Source organism: Eumetopias jubatus, unplaced genomic scaffold (genome assembly GCF_037043125.1).
Source record: "Eumetopias jubatus isolate StellerSeaLion01/CBP00866 unplaced genomic scaffold, mEumJub1_p1.0 scaffold_5, whole genome shotgun sequence".
NCBI lineage: Eukaryota > Metazoa > Chordata > Mammalia > Carnivora > Otariidae > Eumetopias > Eumetopias jubatus.
Window position 1 is genome coordinate 87024081 of NW_028274811.1, and position 20427 is coordinate 87044507.

Genomic DNA, 20427 nt, shown 5'->3' on the forward strand with positions numbered 1-20427 from the left:
TATTCTGAAGTCTGGCTGACATGTTATTGATATAGCTTTTTCTGCTTTCTTTTCATTAGAAATTGCATAGTATCTCTTTTCTGTAATTTTATTTTTAGCCTTTATATTTAAATGGGCTTATTGTATACAGCATATAATTTGATCTTGATTTTTCAATCCAATCTGATGATCTCTATTTTTAATTAATGTGTTTATAAAAGTTTATAGTCAATGTAATTACTACTGTGATTAGATTAAAATCCAACATACTTTTAGCTATTTAATTTTTTAGTCTTTTGTTTCTTCCTCTCTCACATTTCATTTTTGATTATTCCATTTTAGCTCCATTATTGATTTTTTTATTACTGCTTTTTCAAATTATTTTATTCATTGCCCTAGGTTATACAGTATACATTTTTAGTTAGTCTACTGTTAGATAATCTCATAATACTTAACATGTAGTATAAGAATCCAACATTATTTTCCCAATTTCTACCCCAATCTTTGTGCTATTATCATACATTTTACTTTTACATATGCTATAAACACAATGCATTGTCAATAGTTTTGTTCTAGATAGTTATCTTTTGGGCAGCTAAAATAAAGTTGAATTTTATATTTACCTACATTTATTCCATTTCTAAAATTCTTTATTTCTTTGTGTATATGTTATGTCTTACCAAAGTTTTTAAAAATGCATTGAAATTTTTCTTCTCTACTAGCACAAACACCACCGGTCCCTGCCTTCTCCTGACTCTGTTAAAAATGGATTGTGAATAGGCAGCTAGGAATATGTTTGATTTTTAGAATTCTTTTGTTGCTTACTTAGAATTTCAGAACCACAGGATTGAATGTGTCATAAGAGTCCTTTGGCCTAATTTTCAAAGTGTGACAGATTTACTTCAACTGATCTTATTTTAAGATTTATCTAAAAGTTCTCTTTCTGAGGTTGTAACTTAAGCCTGCTTGGTCTATGGGCTTCTGTCTCTATTTCATTGTCCTGCTGTTGTGTGAGGAAAAGGATCATCAGGACCACACTGTCTGCTTTTTAATGTTCTCCTTTTAGTAACCTCACACATGTATGAAGACAGTTACTGAGCCCCTTCTTGCCATTCCCCTTTACAGGTAAAAAACATTCTGTACTTCTTTGAGTTTTTTTTATAGAAAGATAGATCTACTTTTCCTCTATATGTCTTTAGCCATTTCTATAATATTTTCTCCTTCATATCTCACATAATTATTTTTGTTAGGGCATATGTAAATAAGTGGTAGCAGTGTTCACCAAGATGAAAGAGCCAGCCAGAATCTCTGTGGGGCTAATGTTGGCACTGGGAGAATGCCAGGGCACCAAATGAATTGGTGTAAATTTACAGGGTCCCCTGTTCCTTTGCCAAGTAGTGCTCACTGTCCTGACCCTTACAGCCCCATGCTGAACTTAAACCCTCTCCCTGAAGCCGTATGGCTAATTTCACTCCAGACACATACCTTTAGGAAAGCTCAGGGACTCTGAAATTTGGTGGATGTCGTCCAAAAGCTGTGTTCACCTGAGGACGCAGGTTATTCCAGAGCCTACTGAATGGAGCAGCCCTGGGCATGTTACTTGTGTAGGGATGGGCCAGGAGGAAAAGAACAGACTGGAAAACCTAGAACTTTTCTGAGAAAACTGTATTCAGTTGTGAGAAAAAAAAATACAATTGGGCTGGTTCCTATAGTAGAACTTATAAACATTTGTCGGTTATGAGGGTAACTGCAAGACTTATTTTCAAGCTTTCCCCTTGATTTCAGGTTCAGAGCGTAACATTTTCTTTTTGTCTTTTTCCCCCTCAAGGGGTGCTACATCCATTGTGTACAGATGCAAACAGAAGGGGACCCAGAAGCCTTATGCTCTCAAAGTGTTAAAGAAAACAGTAAGTTTATTTCATTATATAACAGCATCTCTAAGGGATCTGTGACCTGGAGAAGCCAGGAGCCCTGATTCACAGGCCAGAGAGGCCAGAGAAATGCTGTGTGCAGCTAACTCACCTAAATCCTGAGTATGAGAGTGCAGCCAAATGGGTTGTTTTCTGATGGAAACTGCGTGACTCTTTGAAAGCGACCGGATCTCAGGCTGGATGTGGTTGTGGGGAGAAGTGTGGTAAGGAGAAACCTTTAGAGCTGGCAGGTCAACCTGGTGTACTTTGTATACCAGTCATGTTTTCAGCTATATATGTGTACAGCTATAGAATCTCCAATCACAGTTTAATATACTAGAAATGCTTGCTGTTTAAAAAAATACCTAAATGAAACACAAATAGCTGTATTTGTGAAAGGAGTCATCAGCTTCTAACTTGTTGGGTTTGCTTCAGTGAAGTGCAACTAGACAAATGCTGTTGTTTCTAGGACTGAGCCTGTTCATTTAAGATGTCTCTGTTTGAACAAGAAGGAAGGATTGGGTTTTCATATTGCTTCTGTTTGCCATATACTCGTAGGCGAGCCAAGGGGGCAAAGTTATTCAGGCTCATCTCCAATGAGTAAGAAGTGCAGCAGGTAAGAGTTCACGATAGAAATGGCAGCATCTAACACCAGCATTCATGGTAGTCCCTGCATCCCAGAGAGGGTTTGTCATAGCAATGCACTACTACTCTCTGCCTTGAAAGAGTTGTCCTTTATAAAACCACAAAAACACAACATAATCTTTTATAGCACATTCTTCCTTTCTAAATTCTGTGGGAACACATATGTGAAATATTTATACTTCTGAAAGTAAAGTGTGCTGAGGAGAGAAATAATATCATAAATTTTGAAATCAAATGATACCTCTTTTAGGACAAGGTTTTTTTTTTTCTAATATCACCAGTTGTTTATGTATTGTCTGGCACAGGGAAATTTTAGAATCTCATATAATGAAGAAGAGAATAATGGCATGCGGTTTTCAATTGAGTAAAAGTAGAATGACATTTTGAAACAATCTGTTAGAATTTAAAGCCAGAGCAAACTAACAAAGACAGTTTAATTGAAGAATAATTTAATGATTTAAATGTCAGTTGCTACTAGAAACCCCATATTCTAGATTTCCTATTTGGTGTAGGCAATGATTTAAGTTACTCCAGAATGTAAGGAATCTTTTGATTGATAAGGTTTGGAATTTTCTCTTAAATCAATTTCTTATAGTCATAACATTTATTTGAACTAAGGATTATTAAAATTTTATGAAATGGAACTTCCAAGTAAATACCTACTTTTTAGGAAAATAAGTTGGCGTGCTTTAGTAGTAGTCACACAAGAGATGTTTTTGGACTTCATTTTATCCTTTGTTGCTGGTTAAAAAAAAAATGTCAGTAAAATTTGTGAGCGGTTGTTTTGTTTTCATAGTTGAGGAAACTTTGAAAGGGACTAGCTGTATGAATGTCTAGGAGAAGAAACACTTAGAAATGACATGTGAATGCTCAGAATCCCAAAGGACAAAGGGCTGGTTTAGAAAATATTGGTTTATGCCAAAAATCTTTGGTTGAATTGGAATAAGAGACAGGAAGACATTTGGTGGGTTCGTGACTCATTCATTGGGAAAGTAAAGCTCTAGTTTGCCCTTGCTGTCTTCTCTTCTCCACCTCTGTTGTGGAAACATCTTCCTCAGAAGACAGGCGGGAAGAAAATGTGGACGGGAACCAAGTGTCAGATGGAGATGCAGAGCGGTGCTGTAAGGCTAATGTTGTCAAACACAGTTACTGCTGTGCCAAAGGGAATGAGAGGAAATCCCCTGGAGAAACCCAAGCTTTGAACGTGAATGGGGTGGGATCTCCAGCATTGTCTCCTAGAATAAACCATGCACAGAGATGTGTAAATGAGAGAAATAGGCGGCAAAACCTCAAAAAGCAGTTGCCTCCAGTGTTTCATTTCATATAGGTCATGAAGGCAGAAATTCCTTATCTAAATGAAATGAATGAAGCCTATGAATCTCTTTACAGAAGAAAAGCAAAACAAGGAAAACAAAGTATTTTCCTAGTGAGTTCCATTAAAGATCTGTTCTTTCAGGGAAAAGGGGGCTTTAGAAATTGAATTATTTGGTCTCCTGGGTGGCTCAGTTGGTTAAGCGACTGCCTTCGGCTCAGGTCATGATCCTGGAGTCCCGGGATTGAGTCCCACATCAGGCTTCCTGCTCAGCGGGGAGTCTGCTTCTCCCTCTGACCCTCTTCCCTCTCGTGCTTTCTATCTCTCATTCTCTCTCTCTCTCTCTCAAATAAATAAATAAAATCTTAAAAAAAAGAAACTGAATTATTTATGTAATATATTTATTAGATTGAGCCACAAAAAACTGCCTCTCAAATCATTTTTTTTACCTACAAAAATGGCAGTTTTACGTGGTTCACCTAATAACTTTGGGACCACTATGCTACTTCATTGGATAGTTCCTCGAGTCCTCATTTTATGACTAGACCTAAACCTAAAAGGTCTGAAAGATTGTCTATCTGTCTGTCCGTCTGTCGTTCTGTCATCAGCTATCTGTAAGAATTTCCTGGGTCTGGTGTAATAAACCACCACAAACTGGGAGGCTTAAAACAATGGAAATTTATTCTCTTACAGTTCTGAGGCCAGAAGTCTGAAATCAAGGTTTTGTCAGGGTCGATTCTTTCTGAGAGTGCTCAGGGAGAACTTGTTCCATGCCTCTCTCCCAGCTCATGGTGACAGAAGCTTGCCCTGCAGATGGGTCACTCTAATCTCTGCCTCCGTTGTCACATGGCCACCTTCTCCCTATGTGTCTGCATCTCATCTTTCCTCTGTGCATTGTCTGTGTCCAAATTTTCCTCTTCTTAGAATGACACCATTCCTATTGTGTTAGGGACTGATCCTACTCCACTATGACCTCATCTTAAATGAACTCATATCTACAACAACTCAATTTCCAAATCACATCACTTTCAGAAGTACTGCTGGTTAGGACTTCAACATATCTTTTTGGGGGGGACACAATTCTGCCCATAATACCATCTATAAGAGAAGACTTCCAAGGTGAATTTCAAAATATGCCATTCAATATTTTATCTGAAGATAAGTGAAACTTACATCACATTCAAGAAAGTTAATAAACCTAAGAAAACTCATCCAGTTTATAGGTGATTAAATTCACATATGAACATTTTTAAGTTCAAGAAAGATTTCCCATCTCTTTTACAGTCAGTTATTTGATAACAATAATCTTCTTTCCCAGGATCTGTTTAAATACTTTTTCAATATAGTCTACCCAAATTTTATTTTGTGGCAATGTTATGTCCTTTCTCATTGCTTAATATTTCAGGAAGGATTTAGTTTACATGTGGCAATAAGAAACTCCTAATTCTTCACTGAGAATCCATTAGGCACTCACATATCTGGGTGATAGACAGTGACTCTAATTTACCCACAGGAAGACAGACTAAAGCACGAGCCCTTATGGAGAAATCCATTATCTCTTTGGTTGTCAGGTACAGGACAGAGTTAATACTGAAAATAAACACAAATTGTCATGTTTAGACAATTGAGTATTTTGACTAATAAAATATCTGTATGGGAAATTAACATGTAATTATAATAAAAATATTTTTAATTGCCAGATATTTTATATATGGATATAATACCATGTACTTTTTATATATAGATAATGACATTTCATAGAACTAGTATACATTAAAATACATATTAACCAAGGTAATAATGCCTGCAACTTACTTTCAGATAGATAAGCAACAAAGAAGTGTGTGAGTATGTGTGTGTGCATATGGGGAGAGAAAGAAAATATGGCAAAAATCAACAATTATTGAATATAGGACAATATACTAGCATCCATGCTGGTATCTCAACATTTCAGTATATATGAAAATTCTCATAACCAAGAATTTGGGTTAAAACATACTTCAACATTGACATCCTATGTATCATAACTTAGCATTTCTTCTGGCCATTCAAAAAGCATTTCAAAATCTTGCAGTTTCTAAATGTTATGATAAACACCAGTCACTCTCTCTATTACAGATGTATTGAAGTGCCAGAAAACAGAACATTATAGTTGAACCAACCCTTTACCCTAAAACCTGGACATTTCCAGAAGCAATATCTATTCATCTCATTGTGTCCTTAATCAAGATAAAGCTTTGAGGACAGTAAGAGTAAACAAGAGAGGAATGAAAAGCTTTTGTGATCATGTATTTGTTTAATTTTTTTCCGCTAGTATTCATGGTCCTCGTACTGCAGTAGTCCTCATTTCTCTTGGAGTGGCATCCATACTGTCTTCCTGGGAAAAAGGTGGCCGGTTTCGTAACTTTAATTTTGAAACAAGTACAGATTCACAGGCAGTGCCATTTTGGTCACCCGTAAGTTCTTTATCGCCTTGCATACAAGAACTAAGTGATTGCATGCATCAGTGGAACTTGTACCGTGAACTTTGTAAAACATGAATCAAGGGTGAAGGGCACAAGGCTAACTTTTTTATTTTTTCATTCATGAGCCCTTTATCATCTCCATTTCATGTGGTACTTCGAAGAAATTGAAGTAGAGGAAAAGGATTTACTAAACTACTTCCTCAGATTAACAACTTTGGGGCATTAAAAGATTCTAACAGATACAGCTATTAGGACAAGCCGTGATTTAGAAGATGGAAACTTTTCTGGGGGAGCAGTAAATTGTAATTTTTTTATTGGAAAACAAATACACAACTTGGAATGGATTTGAGGCAAATTGTGCCATAAGCAGATTTTCTATAAGTGGCTAAATAAAGTTTAAAAGCCAGGAACAATAAAAGAAAATGTTTCTGGTACTGGACCAGCAGTACAAAAAAATAGTGTACGAGTACCTGGATAATATACCCATTTTGCAATAGTGCAACTTTTAAGTGCATATTGTTGACTGTCCATAGTCCACACAGAGTTAGAATGCCACACTTCAACAACATGCTGACAGTTCCTAAAGAAAACTACTTAAAAAGGCATAACCCAGATGTTTCCTCATTTGACCAACTCCATCTAAGTTCAGATGTGCGGAAGGGCTTAGATACATCCAGAGTAAGCCACATGCAACATGTTACTTGATCAGTTTTCTAAAATAAGGTTTCAGGACAATGACAGTAAGATAAGGGAAGAAAACATGGAGGAATGAAGTCCTAATTACTACACATGCATAATTTTTGACAGCCGGGGGAAACCTTTTTACATATAAGTTACAAACGAAGAAAAGGTGAATAAACAATTTTGTACAAGAAATTGAACACATTCTGTACAGTGTCTTCACTTTGCTTTCATCATTTGTACAAACTCTTCATAGTTTACTTGACTATCACCATCAATATCTGCTTCCCTGGTCATTTCATCAACCTCCTCATCTGTTAACTTCTCTCCCAGGTCTGTCATCACATGGCGAAGCCCTGCTGCCCTAATACAGCCATTGCCATCCTTATCAAACACACAGAGTGCATCTCTAATTTCTTCTTCACTGTCTGTATCTTTAATTTTTCTTGCCATCATTGTCAGCAATTCTGGGAAGTTAACTGTGCCATTACCTTCAGCATCTACTTCATTAATCATGTCCTGTAACTCGGCTTCTGTGGGATTCTGCCCAAGAGACCTCATTACAGTTCCCAATTCCTTTGTTGTTATAGTTCCGTCACCATCCTTGTCAAATGGTGAAAAAGCGTCTTTGACTGCTGCAGTCTGCTCTTCAGTCCGTTGGTCAGCCTGTGATGCGTCCCTCGGGCTCAGCTCGCAGCCGCCACCGCTGGGACGTGGTGTGGCTCCTGCCTTTGCTTCTCTGGCCACGCTGTCCTGGCAACTGCCAAGACGGAACCTTTTTACTGATGTCACACAACTTTTGAATATGTTGAACTTAAAACTGCACAAAATGAGAAAAACAGATTCAAGAAAGTGTCAGAATTTGAACAGATTAAGCAGATGGAACCTTTAGTTTGGACTGAATTTTGCGGAGTTAAATGGAATCACAACTTTTGAAGAATGGCATGGTGATAATGTAGTTACTATTTCAGGAGTGAGTCACATGCTTTACCTTTCTTCCTGAGGAGTATGTACCTCAGGGCATATCTAAATAATCACACGTCAGCCCTATCAGTATGGCTTGTATGGCTTCAAGAAGAACTGATGGAGATTTAAGAAAATTATGCTCACCAATCATTTATAGTGTCCCTGGAATTTTGTAGACAAATATTTGAATTCTAGAATTGAGATGAAACTTCTAGCTACATGGTTCAGCTCTTGGAAGAGATTGCATTCAGCTTACTGTGAAGCCCATGCCGTTTCATGAAATACCCAGTACTGGGGCTCAGTATATAAAATCAGAATTTGTGAGTCTGAGCGCCAATCTGTGTGCCAGTTCAGCGTGTATAGGTATTCTGACTCTCCTTAAGAAGGGCTGTGCAGTTGTACGTGAGATTATGGGCTCTGGAGCCAGACAGATTGAGCTGAGAATCCCTTCTGCCACTTACTACTTGTGTGGCTTTACAACAAATTGTATAAATCTCTCAATCTTAGTTTCTCCATCTGTAAAATGGCTTTAAGAACATCTAGCTCATGGTGTTCTAGTGAAGATTAAAGTGAGATAATTTGTGTAAAATATTTCTCAACACCCAGGAAGCTTGTTGTAAATGGGAACATTGTTCTTATTATTAATTATAAAGGGTCCACACAAGCATTTTATATTATGATAGTACCAGTTCATTCTATGCGATTCTGATGTTCTCATCAGCTTTGTTTAAAACTGAGCAGTAAGCAGCACCCGACGTATTGTGCAATTCTGTGTGAATAAGATTAATTATATTTAGAGTGCTTTTAAAATTTCTGCTAAAAAGGTATATATTTTACTATTATTATCAAATTTAATATGGTGCTAAATAAAAATTTCTGATCCTGAGACCTCCTACATAAACAAATCTTGGGTGCTCGTGATTGCTAGCTTTAGAATGCGTTCAACCTATGGCTCTATTCTGGTTCTTAGCATTGGAGCAGTGTGACTACATCCACAGTGTAGAAGCTGTTCCACGTCTCAATTTTGTCATATTTTAGTTATTTGAATGTAAAGTTACCTGTCAATTTCTGTAAAGGTTTTTGTGAATAATTTAATTTATGAGAAAATGCCTTTAACTTCTATAAAATTTCCATAAGTGCTAAAGGATGAAAGAGCCTTTTATCTTCTTCTCAGTTAGTTGAAGAAACACACATTGTGATTTGCTAATCATTCTATGATTTAGCATTTAATATCTATTCATTTTTCCTTATATTCTTATGAGTTAACTATTTGAGTATATAACTATGATGTTGCAGGAGAATTTGAAAGGTTGTTCTAGATTAAATTACAGAATATATACAGGCCTCCTCCCAAATTCTTGGTAGGTGAATCTTCAGGTCATCTCCATTAGAGGAGATTTCCAGATTCCTCCATTCTAAAATAGAGATAATACCATTTATCCTACTGGGTAAACTGAGGATTACATGCTCTTGTCTCTTTCTACCTAGCCTTTGGGAACAGAAAACTGACCATGGGCCATTCATTTTCCATTTGCTATGATGTATGTTAGAGAGATGTCTGGGTCCATCTGAGTTAAAGATATGCATCTATTATGTTGCCATTGACACTTTTAACCACTCATGGATGTGCTCTGAAAGTGAAGTTAAGGTCACCTTTGGTCAGTGATAGAAGAATATAAATCAGTAGCTCAAATAGACTTTTTGGGCCCAATTGAGGTCTCAGAACACATTAAGGAAAGTAGCTTGCAGATAACAAGCTATGTCAAGTGAAGTGAAACTTCTTCAAGCATTCTGTCAGTTGAAACCTATTGATTTTCATAGGAACTATTAAGCCAGGTTTCCTGGAATAGGAACAGGGATATTTCTATTCAGTTTGTGACAAGTATATGTCTACAAGAGAAAAAGGTAGTGGGGTGGAATGTTAAACACTTGGCCTGATTTGTATGCTTTACCATTCAGAGATCTACTTGGAAGTCTGAACATTCTTGCAGAGAATTAAGTGTTTCAGTTTGATTCTTTTTTGATAGAAACACTGCTGGAATCTGTCACAGTTCAGCTTGCTTATCTGTCCTCTCATTATATTGATCTCTCATCAGGATTTTGTTGCCTTTTTAAAAATAAACACCATAATTCAGACAACCTGCTGTGAAGGGTGGTGAGAGGTAGGGGAGAAAGAGAGATTGAGAATATAGGCACATGCTCGGGTGCTGTTGCCTGAAAGGAAACACACTTTGCAGTGGTGCCATCCACTCAGATGGTCACATTTAAACCTCTAGTTCTTTTATAAGTAGTGGGCAGGTTAATCTAAAGTGACCTTCACTTTATATGGAGACTGTGGAGCAGAAAAAGGAGATGCATAACTAGCCACAAACAGGAAATCTTATAGGAAGAGCTTATGTTGCCATACCCTAATAGAAGAAAGAGAGTAGAAACTTATCAGAGAGCTGAATGGGAAAGGCCTTGTAACCAGAGAGGTGGTGCTGGGAGCATGGAAGTTGAGAGGAACTGAGGTCGGAAGATCAGAGCTGGGGAGTGGTATCCAGTGGGCCACAACCAGAGAGCTGAGAGAGCCTGAAGGAATACAGCCTACCAGCCTCAAAGCAAACTTGGAATTCATAACTTAGTAGGAAGGGGAGAAGCTATAGTATTAGTGTTAACAGAGAAGAATGTTTCAGTACATTTTGATTTTTATATTTATGGTATAATGTTGAATAATGGTCAAAACTGCATCCATCCAGACAATGTAAAAAGAGAGGGAAGAAAGAAGGCTTAAAAAAAGAAAAGAAAAGAATCAAGTCATAGAACTCCAAAACCATTAATCTGCTAAAAGAGAGGAAATGAATGACTGTGTGCAGAGGATATTAAATAGAAGAGATTCAAATAATTCTTAGTATTGAATTAGGTTTCAACTGCTTTTTTTTAAGAAGCATCCTCAAATCACCCTATGCCGCTTCAGTAGTTTTAAAGTAAAGGAGCATAATGCTAATAAGAATGGTGCCCACATTTCATTATTAAACACTGTGTGGCCCCATTCACCTGTTAACACAAAGTGCCCCGTGGGAGTATCTTACTTATGGGAATTTTAGAAAAGAGACATGTTCAAAGTACACAATAGCGTATAGAATTTGAACCCAGGGCTTTTGAGTCCCAAATCTGGGTCCTTTCTATTTATATCAACTAGGTCCTGATAGAAAAAAAGACAAAAAAAGGTAGGAACGATCATGGCCCAGATCTGAGACTGAAACTGGATACTGCTCCTTACTAAGCTGATAAAGGGTGAAAAAGCCTTTGTTGACACAGACACCGAGAAACTGAGTGCATTTCTAAGCCACCCTAAAACAAAGGTAAACAATATTCCCTATGTGCAGAGAACACAAGCAACGTAGTTCTTTTCCAAATGCTGTTAAAAGTTTAGTTTAATGAGTTTCAGCACACAGTATTCACTAACAAATGAAAGAGGAATAACTGGGGAGTGTGTAATATACAAGCTACACACACTGCTTGGTGTGACTCTTTGTACTTTGTCTTAATGGTAGATGGGATGCAGTGACCCCAGGCGTGGCTGTGTGTATGGAATTCCAGTTTCTTCTCTGCTGCAAGTGTCAGCATCACAGGATAAATTTAGTTAAAGCTTCTCATATTTATCTCTACCCCAGAAATCTGAAAAATGTATCAAATGGGTTGTTATATCTACAGTGCTTCCCCCCCGCCCCCCGCGCCCACAACATACCAAGCTGTCATTGGGAAGATTTTTTTTTTTTTTGAGATTTTGAGATCAGAATAGTCTAGAACTATTTTTTCATAGTAACATGAGGACACATTTGGGTATTGTGATCAGTGTCAAGGGGGGGCATACATAATAAAGTACTATAAGCTGTGAATGACTTTTTTCACTGATAAAGCAGATCCAAGTTTACCATTGCCATCTTTTAAAATTTGACATTTTTATGAAGGGGAATGTGGATGAGTATCAGAATTTACCTGTCACATTTTTATCTGCCAAAAAAATTTAAAGTATCCTCCATTTTCTATGACAATTAAAATTCTTCCTAAGAATGGTACCCCTGGATATCTGGGGAAAAGATACTTAAAATTTCCAGTCAAAGATATCTCAGTTTTTCCTCATTTAAAAAAGTCTCTATTAGTTTAAAAGAGTTTCTTTAGGGTAAATATTCAGTGTAAGTTTATCTCTCTCAGAGCTGTTTCTCCCTTGCCCTGTTCTTTCCATGCTTGCTTAAGTAACCCATGGGGGCATGGTCTCTCCAGTGAGGATGAAGTACCCATGCACCACATTCATCACCAGCTGCTGACTGCACTAAACACCTGACCAGGTGAGGGCCCCAGCAGCTATAGACAGCTGGGGATACATCATAGGGTCACATAATGGTCAGACATTCAGGGACAGCAGCACAAAATCAGAGACCAGCCCAGTGCATGGATCTATTCCTTCTCTGAACCCTGACAGTCTTGGAGAGTATCAGAGAGGGAACAATACTAGGACATTATCATGAAATGTTGTACATGTCCACCCAATTACTCATGCATAGGACCTGTAAACTCTGAGCCATTTAATCCAGAGCAGACTTAAAGACAAGCTAATGGGAGTACATGGAGGATGTGTGCATCTCTCTAAAGAAAATGATGTTGAGAAGAACTGAGCTGACACACTTTAGCTTCGGATTTCTAGAAGCATCGGTTTCTTCAGAAAAGTGAAGCTCTAGGGTTCACTCATATTAAGATGCTTCTTCAGCAACGGAGGCAAATCCAGAGGAAGAATACTGCCCTGAAGCAATATCAACAACGGAATTTTTTTTTTTCAAACCTTTAATCATTGAGATTTCTACTATCTCTTTCTTTATAATTCAAGCCCCAGAACATGATTATATTGCTTTGGGAGTAATTTAAAATCTTTGTCAGTCACTTACTACTTTTTTTTTTAAAAAAAGTTTTTAGTATCCTTGAACAATATTAACTAGCATATTTGAAAGCCTTATTTATCTTAGAAAGAACAGTTAAGGAGCTAAAGCTTCTACGAATGTCCAGGTTTTCCCCTATTCAAAGCTACCCTCATAAGGGATTCAACCCCAAGATGTAATTGATGAGATTTAAAATAGCAATGTTTATAAGAGTATTTTTTGTTTTTGTTATTTGACAGATTACAAAGTCATAAGCTTTTTGAATACCTAATTAGTCAGTTTTATAGCCAATAGGTGATCACTTAGTTTTAGGATTAAATGGATATTTCAGGGCCTCTAGAGTATACAGTGTCCTACCCCTTGCTTCACATGGTTTGGGAATTTTGCACCTGAATTATTGCTGTCCAACTGAAAGAAGTATAAAATCAAAACTAAATTTTGTGTTTCCATGCCTTCTTGCTAATTTTAAAAGCATTTTGAAAAGTACTGCCTTGACCACATAAAAACTACTAGAAGGCACTGATGCTGGCAGGCTGGGTCCGGGGACCCAGAGAGTTCCCACAGGACCAGCCAAGAGGGTTCCTGGCTGCATGCAGGATAGAAATCAGATGTGAGCTGGAGGTGAAAGCAGAGTTTATTGAAGGTATATAGAGAGTGTAGGTATAGTGTCTGGGAGACTCAGAAAGGAAAGGAAGAGTCCCGTCTTTGGGGCCTGGGTTTGTTTGTTTGTTTGTTTGTTTGTTTGTTTATTGAGAATCATGATCCGTGTACACGTCCTCTCAAGCATCCAGGAACCACCTAGAACAAGGACGAGGGCCCAAGTGTTCTTCCTTGGAGGCTGGGGGCCTTGACATTGAGATATCCAGTGCTGGTGATCTGAAATATGCATATGATAGCTGCATCCAGTCCTTCTCACCTGGTTCTTCCTTAGATGTTATCTATTCTAGAGAAATCATTAACTCCTTGTCTTCTACTACATGTATTAAGGTGTGTGCAAAATGGGCATGCAGGTCCTAGCAAGAACAGAAGCAGGAAAAGGAACAAAAAGCAGGTCTTTATGCATTCCTTCAGTTTCCCTATCTCAGCACTAAAAGGGAAAGTTACAATTAGTTGATTTCTAATAGAAATTAGAATTAGGACATTGCTGATACCCAGGTCTGTAATAACTCAGGTTTGACCTCAGTGGTCAATAGTTGTTAATAAATATAAGAAATTCGTATTAAAATCTTCATGGAGCTTAACCAGCGTAGTGCAGCTCTTATCCCAATCTTCATAAAAGGTGAAGAAAGGCATTTAAATATAAATGCAAACAGATATCAGTTCCCCTCTTTGATTACCTTCAAATAAGAAGATTATATTGGACATAGTTTAAGATTTTGATGAAGTTGTCTTTCACTTTTAGAAGAAAAGGGGAACTAAACCATATTCAAATTTATTAGACATATTTTCCTTAGTAGGACTGACACTCTCATAAACCCCAATATTTCTAAATTTAGTTTATTTCAGTTACAGTAATTTTTATGGGAAAACACAGAAAATTGAAAATAGAACAGTAGGAAATATTTACCTTACTTTTTACAAAATCCTTTCAAGGAAAGGCATTGTAAATCTACCATGGGCCAGGAGATTTCACATATATTTTCATTTCCTCCTTACAACAATAATACTGTAGATAGCAGTTATTGTCTCTTATCTATGGAGAAATTGAAATAGGGACGCCTGGGTGGCTCAGTCGTTGGGCATCTGCCTTCGGCTCGGGTCATGATCCCAGCCAGGGTCCTGGGATCAGGCCCCCACATTGGGCTCCTTGCTCGGCGGGGGACCTGTTTCTCCCTCTCCTACTTCCCCTGCTTGTGTTCCCTCTCTTGCTGTGTCTCTCTCTGACAAATAAAATCTTTAAAAAATAATAATAATAATCCTCAGACAGGATAAATGATTTTATATCAAGGACTCTAAATGGCAGAACCAGAATTCAAGTTGAATTTTAAAATAAAGTACAACCATGGATGTTCATTACAGAATGATTTATGTTAGTGACAAATTTTAAGAAATCCTAAGTATCTAATGGTAAAAATGGTCATTGATGACACTGGGGTATTAAAAAGCTGTTTTACATTCTGCTTGTGAATGTTAGGTATCCATAAAATTTTATGGTATTTTTCACGAAAATAGTAAGAAACAAATCTCTCTCTCCATATTTGAAGTATGTAAAGAAATACTCAGGGTTTAAAAAGTTGAAAGAAAATGAAACAGAGTTCTCGTGATTACAGTGGTGGGTGTGTTCCTCATTCTTATGTTTTATATTTCACATTTTTTTAGTGTGGCTATGATACTTCTCTAAAACTTTATACTACCTCTTTATTTTCTTCCAGCCCTGGCAATGTGCCCCCAAAAAGAGAATTTGGGAGGCTGACATTCCATTCCTTTTTTATCACAGGATATCAGCTTCTTTTTTGCAAGGATCTGACTGTGCTGGTGTTGACGTGCCCTCATCAGGGAATCTGGGGGAGTAGGGACCCAGCAAAGCTTTCCTCTTGAACTGTCCCCCAGCAGGCACAGAGACAAAGCAGAGAATTTGCAGTCACATCCCTCTACTTCTCTGTGTCCTGAGGACCTCCCAGCTCCTCCTTCAGGAGCACATAGTGCACTCCAGCTTCCATGGCTACCAGTTTCTGATTTTCATCATTTCCTCTTCTTTTAATGTTTTCTCTCATTGTGTTTAATTCAAAGCATTGATCACACAAATAAAGGCAAGGTGTGCTGTTTGAAGAATAGGCCTTCTTTTGGCAGTGTGAAGAGCTGTATTTCCTATGATGGGGGAGAGGAGCAGACATGGAACATCACTATCTGCTGCAATGGATTTAGAAAGTCAGTGACTCCACCAAAGCTTTTATTATTATTTATTATTTCTTGGAACATTACTCATTTACCTTGGGGGCAAGTACCCATGAAGGCCCTAGATTGGGTACTTTGCTCTGCCAGTAAGATAGGCATTCTCCACTCTTATTAGTATCAATAGCACGACAAAAATGTCATATAGATTCGAATGACAAGAGAACAGACTAACGAATTCTAATCTCAACTAACCAAAGCTGTGAAACCAGGGATCTTTTCTTTGAACCACCCATCTCTCGCATTCAAACACTAGCTTCATCATTCATTCATTCATTCAACAGATTATTATATACCAGGCATTGGTAAATAATGCTGGGGATACTGATGTGTAGAAAATGGACAAAACCCTTGGTGTCATAGGGCTTGTGTTCTGGTACTATATGTTGGCTAAGTGAATTTAAATTAAAAAAAAAAGAAAAATCAAATAATGAATTAGTAATTAAATGATAACATAGGTATTTATAAACATCATGAAGAGATTAGAGTGATATGATTCATGGTGTATGTATAAATGTGTATGTATGTGTAGTCACTTTTGATAGAGTATCTGGGGAAGGCCTCTCAAGTACTCTCTGAGAAGTCAGAAGGTCTTGTGAAAGAGGAAGTAACAAGTGCAAAGGGTTTGGAGTCTGGTCTAGTGGTTGAAGGGCCTGTGTAGAGAGAAAAATGACATCAGATCAAAAGGGTGAGGCCAAGCCATCCAGAGTTTTATGGTCCATGGTAAAGAGTTCGCATTTATTCTAAGCATAATAGATGCCAATAAAGGCATTTAAGTTGGAGAGTGACATGATCTGATTTACATTTTAAAGACATCACTCTGGCTTGCATGCAGAGGAAATGGTTATAAAGGGTAAAAATCCAAGCAGAGAGATTAGTTAGGAAGTATTTCAATACTTCTGCAGCCTTTAAAGTAGAAGAAAAATCAGACCAGAATGGTGATATGGAATAATCAATTTTATTTGAGAATGGAGTGATCAAATATATCAAATGCTGCTGACAGGATAAGATGAATAGTTTGGCTCCAAGTGCTCCTCCAAGGAGACCACTGATATTTTTCTATAAGAGTGGTTTGGAGGAGTTCTTGGGATGAAGCCAGACTGGGCTCCACTGACAAATACAAGGGGGTGGGTGGAGGAAGTGGAGAAAGAAGGCAGAGACAACTCTGGAGTGTTTTTCTGTGGAGGGAAGCAGAGAAATGCTTTAAAAGCAGGAAGAGAGGTAAGGCACTGAGGGATGAGGTCTTTTTAGGGATAAGAGGTATTAAATCAGGGTTACCCCCATATATTCTTAATCCCAGGGAGAGATACAAAGATGCAAGAACGGGAAAAGAGCTAGTGAAAGATGTAAAGTCCTTTCTACTTTATATATAGTGTTTCTCCATTCTTCTTTCTCTCTGTTAAGCCAAATCTGTTTCTAGTGAGAGTCTAGAATGAGCCAAATCTTTCGTATAAACTTTGTTCAGCTTGTCATCTTTCCCAGGAATATTTTAAGCCTGTTTCATTCACTGTAAAATAAAAGGCTGTTCCTTCTGAAAGAATTTCTGGCATCTGTGAGCAGAAAGGCTTAGATTTTAGAATGTGGGGATGAGGGAGCAGAGGTGCCTCCCTTGAAGGAGACTGCCCTGTTCTGAATCTACCTGACTATAGAAATTTCAGGTACTGAAATATAAACATCTTTCTTTCTGGTTTGAACTTCACAGAGACATTCTTGTCTTGCCTAAACTCTGTTCCAATCCTTGGGCTCCTCCCCCATTGGAAAGCTCTACTTTTCTCCTTTTTGCCCTGCCAGTGTCTTAAGAGTCTGTAGGGAGTAGGAGGTGGCTATTAACAGAACTATCAGAAAATGAGTTTCACAGTTTTCAAAAGCAAGCTTATTTGATTGACATGCCTTATTAGAGTTTGTCTTCCCATACTGATGAGAACAAGGTTGGTGTTATGCTAGTTAGTGTTAAATGTAAAATAAGATTTTGGTTCCTCTACAATTAATATCTCCTTCCTGTCCCACCCCACCATGTCCAATGCTCATCACTGCCTCCACCTCTGAACCATCACCTCCACTGTGCATCTGCCCCTTCCATTCTCCTCTCTACTGGGTCCAAACTCACACTGAAAGATCTGGGAGAAGAACATTCAAGACAGAAAACTATCTAGCACAAAGTGAAAAGGCCCAGAAATGGAAGACATTTTGGCTTCTTCAGAGATTAACGAGATGATTAGAGAGCTAGAATGAAAGAGAACATCTGGTAGGTGAGTTCACTACAGTGGACAGGGCCAAAGTGTTATTAGCATCTTTCTGAACCTGCTCCTCCAGTCTTTCCCCCTCAGTAAATGGCAATTTTATGCTTCCCGTTTCTGAAGCTGAAAAATTTGTAGTCAGCTTTTACATTTTTCTTTCTCTTACATCCCATAGCCAGTTCATCTTTAAATACTATTTTCTCTTCCTTAAAAATATCCATCTGCTTCATACCTCTATCATCACTACCAAACTTCCATAATCTCTCACTGGAACAATTGCTCTAACTTGTTATTGCATGTCCCTGCTTTTACTCTTTCCATTATCCTCATCTCTGTAAAATTCAGAGCACTGTTGTTTCTTCTTTTTTTTTAAGAGAGGGAGAGGAGGGGGCAGAAGAAGAGGGAGAAGAAAATCTCAAGCAGGCTCCACAACTGTGTGGAGCCTGATGTGAGGCTCAATTTTACAACCCTGAGATCATGACCTGAACCAAAACCAAAAGTCAGGTACTTAACTGGCTGAGCCACCCAGGCTCCCCTCAGAGTATCCTTTCAAAACTTAACTAATATCGTCATTCCTTTCTCAGAACCTTCCAGTTGTGTCTGACCTCTCTCATACTAAAATACCAAGTTCCTACCTGGGTGACATGGCTCTTTATGACCTGACTCCTGGTCATGAGGAGTCTCCATCATCATCTACTACTTTCCTCCTCTGTCACTTTGCTTTGGCTAAACTGGCCTCCTTGCTGTCACTCATGGCTGAGGGCCTTTGTGTTTGCTGTTACTGTGTCTGAAATACTCCTCTTTCAAATCCAAGTGGCTGTGTACCATGTTACTTTGTCAGAGAGACCTTTCATAACCGTCCATTTCAAACAAACAGTCCTTCACCACCCTACATCTTTTACGTTTTTTTTTTTCCTTCCTTAGTATTTATCGACTTTGGACCTTTTATTTATTTACTTTTTTTTTTTTTATCTTCACTAGAACATAAGCTTCTTAGGACATAAAATTCCTAGGAACTTTATCTGTTTTGTTTACTGCTGTATCCTCATGCCCAGAATAACATCTGCATGTAGTGGGTGTTCAAAAATATTTGTAGAATAAATGGATGAAATTAATTGGATACAGATGTATATAGAGTGATAGATTGGATGATGACAAGATTGTATTCTCTTTGTATTGTTTATATCTTCTCAGTGGGTTAGAAGCAAGGCTGTGATAGGAGAATGAAGGGAGGAGGGAATGTTGGATGTTAGAGGAGAGAAAGTGTAGTGTTCTGTTGCAAAGTGGGGAGCTGAGGGCCCCTTGAGATTTGGGGTCATAAATTAAAAATGGAACCAGTCAACTTGTACATTTTATTCCAGACACTTCAGTTCAGACACAGACATGGAGTAAAAGAAGAGTAGAGTTTAACCAATTTAAGGGTTTCACCTGGCAAGTCCAACAGATGAAGATAAGAGCAAAGGAGTTGGGGGACTATGCAATCACTGCTTATCTTAATGGACCATGGAATCTATGTAAGAACTGAAAAGACAGGAGGTATAAAGCAGAGAGTGTGAGGTTTGAAATCAGTATTTTTGAAATGGTGTAATTGATAGTAATGATAAAGCCTGGGATATGACCATGGGAATGGGTTACTAAGGGAGAGTGGAGGAAGAAATTGTTGGAATTGAAGAAATGGCAGAGAAACTAGGGTCAAGGATGTTGACAGGATCATTCACATGAAAGTTGAAGTTGTTAAGAATGATGACAGGATCAGTGGTTGAGATAAAGTTGCTGAAACATGCTAAAATCTTCAGAATAGGATGAATAACAAGGAGATAGGAAGATGACTAAAACAAAAGAAGGTTGCAAGTCGTGTTGGCTGATGGCAGACATTTCAAAACAGCTGAGATTTTAGGGGGACAATGGAGGAGAAATGGTTTAGATATAGCAATGGGGAACAAGAAGGACACCTATCGTTCCAGGCCCTGTGGTACATTTCCTATTGGGACTAAAATAAGACCCTGCTTGAGAAGACAATGAAAAAAGTAAGGTATCATGAGATGTCCAGGTTTCCATTGGGTCAAAAATATAAAGGGAAGAATCAGACTTGGTAAAAATTACAGTTACTGAAGATACCAACCTCAGTATTTTTATCTGTAGACCACATTGGATTTTTGCATGTTCAAACATCAGTTCTTAGCTTTTAAATCCTTGTAGGCTAAAACTGTCATTCTTGAATTTAACTAAGTACCAGCTGTCAAGCCTCTTCACCAAGCATGTTAGTGCCAACATATACTCGTTGATATGTCAGAAAACAGGATGCTAAATTAAGCAGAAGCTATGCAGAAGAGAATTGTTGTGAAAAAAATTTTTTTAAAGATTATTTATTTATTTATTCATGAGAGACAGAGAGAGAGAGAGAGAGAGAGGCAGAGGGAGAAG

General features: G+C 37.9%; 2 protein-coding genes across 5 annotated transcripts in view; one reads left to right on the top strand and one right to left on the bottom strand.

Moving 5' to 3' along the window:
• CAMK4 (calcium/calmodulin dependent protein kinase IV) overlaps positions 1-20427 on the top strand; it is a 220865-nt gene that overhangs the window by 107362 nt on the left and 93076 nt on the right. For all 4 annotated transcript variants that reach the window (XM_028102834.2, XM_028102836.2, XM_028102835.2 and 1 more), the window contains one exon: positions 1808-1886. In XM_028102834.2, coding sequence (XP_027958635.1) covers positions 1808-1886 — 79 coding nt within the window. The remainder of the gene's footprint in view (positions 1-1807; positions 1887-20427) is intronic.
• LOC114208586 (neo-calmodulin-like) lies at positions 7212-9372 on the bottom strand. Its single transcript, XM_088023665.1, has 2 exons — positions 9357-9372; positions 7212-7660 (listed from the first exon to the last, which is right to left on the bottom strand). Exons 1-2 carry the CDS (start codon positions 9370-9372, stop codon positions 7212-7214), a joined length of 465 nt encoding a protein of 154 aa, XP_087879791.1.